Here is an 8323-nt window from a genome sequence, read left to right as displayed (position 1 = left end):
CTTTAACTCTAAAAATCAGTGGAAAAAATATCCTCAGGTGAGGATTAACAACAAAAAAAGGACCTAGATGAGACACTATGAGTCAGCAACTCAAAGAAAGTTAAGATAAACCAAATAGATGCTACGAATATGATGAAAGGCTGCCCTCTCTGTACACAGTGAGTGGCATGGATGAATCTAAATAAGCTTTTCCTACTTGTAAAGAGGTGCCAACATCCCAGGAGAGGTATTTAGCCACAAGTCAAGAGCCTCTGGCTTTAGTCCTGCTCTATCACTAACTTGCTGTGGCACCTAGCAAAGTCCCCTCAATTTATCACTTCTAAAATGAAGGGAAGAACTAGATGATTTCTAAGGCCATCTTTCAACATTAATAATCTATAATTTCTAATAAAACTTACAAGATAAATCTAATAATGTTAGATTTTCAAGGCCTCTTTTCATCACTCGAACTGGTGCTGTCATTTTCCGTACCCCGGCATCAGATAAACAATTATCCTTCAAGTGGAGTTGAGTTACACTAGGAAAACAAAGTCCATAAATAAATTATTTAAGAGAGTTTGAGAAAGTCTAGGTATGTAACACACTTTCATAAAAGTTCATTTAGAAATATTAAATATCCTCTACCCCCTATTTCACATTCAATGCATTCAACGAAGCTAAAGATCTTTTGGTGCTATTTCAGTTACTAAGTGAGGGTTAGCTTAGGGATCAAAGTGTCATGTAGTATTAATCTCAGATGGCAGAAGGCACCAGAGGTATATGGTGGAATGAGATAAATGGACTTCATTAGGGAGATAAATATACACTTATTAAACACAAAAGCTGCATTCCTGACAAATGCTGTGGGAACCAAAAATACTCTAAATGTCAGGAAAGTCTTCTAAAGAACTCCTTTGAGAATTCTTTTGGCAAAACAAACAATCCTCTAAGTTTAACTAGCTCTATAAATGCAGATTTTCAGATTGAGTTTTTAAGGTATACCTATAACCCAGTCCATCCAGCTAAACTGACACTGGTGTATTAATGTGCTTCAGTGTCCATGCACAACAGGAAACCTGAACTTCTACTAACCTCACACAAAAATACCTTTGCACAGAGCAGTATGTAGGTGTCTTTCCTAGGAAGGCCCCAGCAAGTGGGTTAGAGCTAGGTTTGTAACGCTGCTATCTCTCTGGGTGTTTATGAAACCACAAAGAAATCCATTCGGCCTCCTGTCTGCCGGTCAGACTGAGATCAATCTAATCATTTGTGAATGGTATGAACTGGGTGATTTCTTTAAATTATGGTTCTTGAAAAAGATGTATTTGGCTGTCTTTAATAGTTGACTTCTTAAATAATTTATAGTTCATTGATAGTGAAAATAGAAAATGATGACTTTGGAAAATTGTATGATTTCTTATCTCTTGCTAGATTAAACTAGGACTAGACAAATAAAGGAAAAAAATTTTTTTTCAGCCCAGGTAGCTTCAAGTACTACATGTTAAAGGTTATTTAGAAAAATGAAATAACTGACTTACTTTCATAAGAGTTATCTAATCTATATTGCTCCTATCAAGTAAATGGAAATTGAAAAAGTTTACGAAAAAACTTAGCAAATAAACAGACTTGGGAGGTAATTGGTATTCTTGAAGATGATCCTATTGGATCATCCTTTTTAAAAAATAATAAAACAATTCATCTGCAAATGGTGGTAATACCTAGATAGGGCCTCATTGGTGAGATGTTCTAGGAGTTCATGTTCATCTCCAAGCTTGCAACAGGAAAGATCCAGGCAGGTCAACTCCCGGAAAGACTTAATCTCCTCAAGTTTTTCTGAAATCACCAGATATCTGTGGAGTATGAAGAAGAATCAACAGTTTTTCTTTTCCTTCTTTAAAAACATTACCAAAAAGATGAACAAAAAGAGAAAAAGATTACCAAGAAGAAAACAAAAAAAGACAAAAATAAAAAAATTACTATTTGTGGCTTTGTGCCGCACAACCAACATTCCATCAGGAAAAAGTACTATGTAATAACCAGACTTCACTGATTATTATGTGGGCACTGGTTGAATTTTTTTCATTAGTAAATACATTGAAAGTCTTTTACATGACAGTGGAATAAAAACTTTAAGTAAATGAAAGTATATGAGCAAAGACCAGTCACAGGAGAAAACATCTGCTTTTTTAGACGACAGACAGACTTTGGTGGTTTGGGGACCTTATCGGAGAATTTCCAAACTGTAGGATACTCAAAATTTTATCTAATGCTCAATATTTAGTGGTTTAAAAACTGGAACAGGGCCAAGAACACTGGGTTCTAATCTTCACATCCAAAGAGATATTTGACAGATCACATTTTATCTTTTCCACGAGTTTGAGTAACTGCCCATTCCACTGTGCCTCTGTTCAGCTAACTTTACTACAAAAAGTATGTGCAGCGTGACTACTCACTCTAATCTAGATGGTTATTAAGACAAACCTGTGAGCTCAACAGCCAAGTTAATTACACTGGAGTACCTTGCCAGACTATTATCAGGAAGTATCAGGGAGGTGCCTCCCCTGAAGAAGAAAGGAGATCAAAAAGGCACTCCACATCCCAGGCTCCGGCCTCCACCCCGCTTTCTAGTCCTTCATGAAAAGGGATTAGGTGTGAGTGATAGAGGGAGAGGATCTTAAAAGAACAGGGAAACTAACTTGTGGCAAAACATGCCTTTCTGATCCATTTTCCTCATGGATGTGTAGATGTTTCCACAGAGATGGATGGCATGCCAGGACCAGTGGGGTTATACTTAGAAGTGTTCACATCTCTATTCTGTCAGCAGGATCACAATTACCACAAACAGGATGAAATAATGACAGTATGAGGGAAGTTAGATCTCTTTTCTTTCTACTTCCAACAAAAAATGTACTGAAGCTGTCACTGGCATGACTGCTATGTACAGATGACCTGGGCACTGATACCCCCTCTAGGATGCCTGATGACCGAGCTCAGCTGGGTACACAAATGAGCCTTATTTCCTCACACGTATTTTATCTGCACTATAAATAAAGCTGCTGTTTCCCATTTTACAATTACAGAGCTGAAGTGGGTAAATGGGAATTTGGGGGATTACTGGCAATCAGAGAAAGAAAAATACACATCCTTTGATCAATTAATCAAAAGATTTTTAGTAATTCTGGAACACATTATCTGAGAAGGATTAACAATGTATAATCTGATTAAGAAACATTACAAAAACCAAAGCTAAGAAATCAACATGCAAAACCACAGACCTTACTAGAAGTTTATCTAGAACAGCAATTTTCAACCTTTTTTTATCTCTTGGCACACATAAACTAATTGCTAACATTCTGTGGCACACCAAAAAATACAATTTTTGCCCATCTAAGAAGAAATAGGTATAACTTTGACTGATTTACAAAAATGTAAGAACTAGAAGCCCGGTACACGAAATTCGTGCACTGGGAGTAGGTGTCCCTCAGCCCAGCCTGCACCCTCTCCAATCTGGGACCCCTTGGACATCCCTCTCACAATCCAGGACTGTTGGCTCCCAACTGCTTGCCTGCCTGCCAGCCTGATCACCTCCTAACCACTCCCCTGCCAGCCCGATCGGCGCCTAATCGCTCCCCTGCCGGCCCGGTTGCCCCCAATTGTCCTCCCCTGATAGCCTGGTCACTCCTAACTGCCCTCCCCTGCTGGCCTGATCGCCCACAACTGCCCTCCCCTGCTGGCCATCTTGTGGCTGTGGGCACTGCCATCTTTGAGGGTGTGGCAGTCAATTAGCATATTCCCTCCTTATTGGCTCTGGGCACTGCCATCTTTGAGGGCAAGGCAGTCAATTAGCATATTCCCTTTCTTTCCTTTTTTTTTCAAATATATTTTATTGATTTTTTTACAGAGAGGAAGGGAGAGGGATAGTTAGAAACATCGATGAGAGAGAAAGATGAGAGAGAAACATCGACCAGCTGCCTCCTTCACACCTCCCACTGGGGATGTGCCCGCAACCAAGGTACATGCCCTTGACCGGAATTGAACCTGGGACCCTTCAGTCCGCAGGCCAACACTCTATCCACTGAGCCAAACCGGTTTGGCAGCATATTCCCTTCTTATTGGCTGTGGGAGCTGCTATCTTTGAGGCGGGGCAGTCAACTAGCGTATTCCCTCCTTATTGGCTGTGGGCACCTCCATCTTTGTGACAGCGAGGGTCAATTACCATATTCCCTCTTTATTAGATAGGATAGTTATTACCTACCCTTTTGCTCCAAAGTGACTTTAAAAAATCAGGTGCCTGTACTTATATATAAGGATTTCTGGTACCCAGAATTAACCAATCAGAAGCAACCTTATTATGTAATGTGACCAATAAGATGCAAATCTATTATATGACCTACATATTTATGGTTCAAGACAGGGTATTCACACTAGAAGGCTATTGTTATGTTGGCTATTGTAATTTTTTTATTTGACAATCGGAGGAAAAAAGAAGTCAGTGCTGTTGACTAAATAGTCATGGAGTGCATGTTTTAAAAATTCTTGCAGCACACTGGTTGAAAAATCACTGATCTAGAACATAAGTTCTAGGGTCCTGCTCAAAACTACTCTTCCAATTTGCCACTTCAAGAGTTCAGAAGAGCGAGTTGGGCCACCTTCAGCCCCGTGAGAAGGATGCAGTACAGCAGGACCTATGGGGGCGGCTATGGTCAGAAATTAGTCGGGAGAGATTAAAAATGGCAGCAGAGTAGGAGGATGCTGCACAGACATGCTCCCAGGAACAAGCTGGAATTACAACTGAAATACAGAAAGGCTTCCTAAATAATCAATGGAAAACTCTCAGGAGAGAACCCCGATACCCAAGGACCGAAGATGGAGACCGCATAGAGACTGGTAGGAGGGGTGAACGGGCTGGCACCCCTACAGAAGGCAACTGAAGTCCCGGAGAGCTAGCTTAGCTGTGGAGGGGAGCCACTGAGAACTCTGAGATCTAATCCCGAAGCTGAGCTCCTCAGCAGAGAGCACCAAACTGAGGAGAGTACCCACATAGTATCTAGCTGTGAAAAGCAGTGAGGTGCTGTCTGCCAGGGAGTGGCAGCTGAAAGTTCAGGCACCCTCGTAAAGGGCCAATGCACAAAAATTCCCTGTGGAGCCACCCACCTTATGCTCTGGCAGAGGGAGGGTGAAGTGGACTGGAGCTGTGAGAGCAGAACCCAGGACTGGGGACTTGGGGGATAGAGCTCAGAAGGCAGACACCGCAAGTTTCCTAGGCTGAGTCATTTCCTCACACAGTGGAGGACATCTTTCCCACATAGACATCTGCCTCGCCTGGGGGGAAGACAGTTGACACACACTGAGGCCACTTAAGAGATTAAAACTAACAATTAGCCTCCAGGAAGAAGCAACTGCCCACCCTGTTGAAAAAACTCTCTCCACACCTGAGGATGACTGCCTGGGGGCAATTCAAGTCAGAATCCTATTAGACTGTAGACAGAGACGGTCTCTGGAAGCTTTGAGTCTTTGCCTGATCCAATTAGTCAGAAACAGCCTTTAACACTGTCCTGCACTAGAGATTGAGAGGTGTAGAAGATCTACCTAATACATAGTCACAAACCCAAACAGACAACCAAAATTAGGAAACAAAGAAACAACCCCCAAATAAAAGAACTAGGGAATTCTCCAGGAGAAGAGATAAATGAAGCAGAGATAAGAAATTTATCTGAAACTGAGTTCAGAATACAGATGTTAAAAATGCTCAACAGTATGAAAAAAGATATAGTAACTATGAAAAAAGAACAGTCTAAGATAAAGAATGACAAGACAAAGAACACACTGGAAGGAATACACAGCAGATTAGGGGAAGCTGAGGATCAAATCGGTGGATTACCAGACAGAGTTGAAAATATCACTCAATTAGAGAACCAAAAAGAAAAAACAATTAAAAAAAAAACAGAGACAGCTTAAGGGAGCTGTGGAACAATGTGAAATGTAACAATATTAGAATAGTAGGTGTGCTAGAAGAGGCAGAAAGGGAGAAAGGAATAGAGGTGTTTGAAGAAATAATGGTAGAAAACTTCCCTAACCTAGTAAAGGGAAAAGTCACACAAGTTCCAGAGGCACAGAGAACCCCAAGCAAGAAGAACCCACACAGACCCATTCCCAGACACATCATAATTAAAATGCCAAAAATTAAAGACAAAGAGAGAATATTAAAGGCAGCAAGAGAAAAGAAAACTGTTACCTACAAAGGAGTTCCCATAAGGCTGACACCTGATTTCTTATCAGAAACTCTACAGGCTAGAAGAGAATGGCATGAAGTACTCAAGGTAATGGAAAGCAAGGATCTGAGACCAAAATTACCAAATCCAGCAAGGCTATCATTCAAAATATGGTCAAATAAAGAGCTTCCCAGACAAAAATAAGGCTAAAGGAGTTCAGGGGGGGGGGGGGGGGAATTCCAGAATATAACAGAAGTAATCCTGTTATTTGCAAATTGTTAATATTTCCTACAACTTTTATTATATCATACTATGTTAGTACAGTTTTGGTAATATTATACTTAAAATTCTTTTTTTCTTGAAATGTTTATTGCATGTAATATATGTAAGATCATTTTTTGAATAATTGGCATTTATAGCATGTAACATTATATTTAAGATCGTTTTTCTTGAAATATTAAGATTTACTGCATGTAACATTATTACATTTAAAATAATTTTTCTTGAAATAAAAAAAACAGAAAAGAAAAAAAAAGAAATTTGAAAAAAAAATTAGTCAGAAGAGTTTGGAACATGGAGAGTTAGCAAGCTACTGGGCATAGTTCAATCAGTTTTTTCTATCCCTTAGTATTAGTAGGAATTGGAGCGAATTGGGCAGGAGGGGTAGGATTAGGAACACTTGACAAAAACAACAAAAATGCAAGATTTTATGAAGAAAAAATATATAAAGTTTTTGAAAGATATAAATGAGGGCTTGAATAAATAGAGAACTACACCATGATCATGGATAGTTCTGCAATCCCTTTAGCATTAAGATGCGTGAAAAAGAGAAGCGTCACCATAACCATGGCCAAATAATCCTACGTCAAGTCCACCAAACTTGTGCTGAAGGGAACCAAGGCCAAGAGTAAGAAGAAAAAGAGTAAAGAGAAGAGAAAAAGAGAAGATGATGAAGAAACCCAACTTGATATTGTTGGGATCTGGTGGACAGTAACAAACTTTGGTGAAATTTCAGGAACCATAGCTACTGAAATGGATAAGGGAACCTACATACATGCACTTGACAATGGACTTTTTACACTGGGAACTCCACATAAAGAAGTGGATGAAGACCCTAGTCCCCGGAGCAGTTTATAACTGTCAAACTGACTGATTCTGGAAGTGCCCTAAAATCTGGCTATGGAAAATACCTTGGTATAAATTCAGATGGACTTCTTGTTGGGCGTTCAGATGCTATTGGACCAAGAGAACAATGGGAACCAGTCTTTCAAGATGGGAAAATGGCTTTATTGGCCTCAAATAGCTGCTTTATCAGATACAATGAAGCAGGCAATACAGAAGCAAAAAGTAAAACCACAGGAGAAGGAATGATAAAGATTAGATCCTGTGCTGAAAGAGAAACTAAGAAAAAAGATGACATCCCAGAGGAAGACAAAGGAAATGTTAAACAGTGAAATCAATTATGTAAAGAAATTTCAGAGCTTCCAAGACCAGAAACTTAAAATAAGCAAAGAAGGCAGTAAAATTCTTAAAAAGGCCCAGAAAGATGGATTTTTGCATGAAACACTTCTGGACAGGAGAGCCAAATTGAAAGCTGACAGATACTGCAAATGACCAGGGTTTTTGCCTTTGTCTTTTGTTTGTTTGTTTTTCTGAATAAAATAATCAGTGGAAGTGTTTTTACACAAGAAAAAAAAAGTTCAGAACAGTGAGTGGAGAAGCAATAGGACAAGCACACAGACATATTTTAGAGTCAGATGTACCTGAGTTTGGATTCTAACAACCCTAATTACTTTTGTGATTGTGAGAAAGGTACTTAACCTCTCTAAGCCTCAACTTCTCCAGCTAGAAAATGGGGCTGATAATTACTTCTTTTCAGGATTATTAAGGCCCTTATTAAATGGTAGCTACTAATATTTACTTCAGTTACACAGGGTGATATTTTAAGGAAAACATGCTTGCCTCCATGTGACCACCAGTGGGATTAAAAATCACTGGGGTTTCAACACAGGGAGGACAGTTCTGTAGGGTTGGAACCCCGTTGCAAAGACACTAGCTTCTCCTTCTGGCAGGCAGCTTTATCACTCAATCCCAAGACAGCAAGCCCTGCACCTACCCAATTCTTATTTTCA

General features: G+C 39.7%; 1 protein-coding gene and 1 pseudogene across 1 annotated transcript in view; one reads left to right on the top strand and one right to left on the bottom strand.

Moving 5' to 3' along the window:
- The window catches only part of LRRC42 (leucine rich repeat containing 42), a 19076-nt gene that overhangs the window by 6678 nt on the left and 4075 nt on the right, over positions 1-8323 (bottom strand). Inside the window, exons 2-3 of the mRNA XM_006768348.2 lie at positions 1698-1829; positions 399-517 (exon numbers count right to left, since the gene is read on the bottom strand). Of these exons, the coding sequence (XP_006768411.1) occupies positions 399-517; positions 1698-1829 (251 nt within the window). The remainder of the gene's footprint in view (positions 1-398; positions 518-1697; positions 1830-8323) is intronic.
- Positions 7038-7870, top strand: LOC102769907 (annotated as a pseudogene).

Source organism: Myotis davidii, unplaced genomic scaffold (genome assembly GCF_000327345.1).
Source record: "Myotis davidii unplaced genomic scaffold, ASM32734v1 scaffold79, whole genome shotgun sequence".
NCBI lineage: Eukaryota > Metazoa > Chordata > Mammalia > Chiroptera > Vespertilionidae > Myotis > Myotis davidii.
The sequence above is the reverse complement of the archived record's forward strand: the minus strand, read 5'-3'. Positions and strand labels throughout refer to the sequence as shown.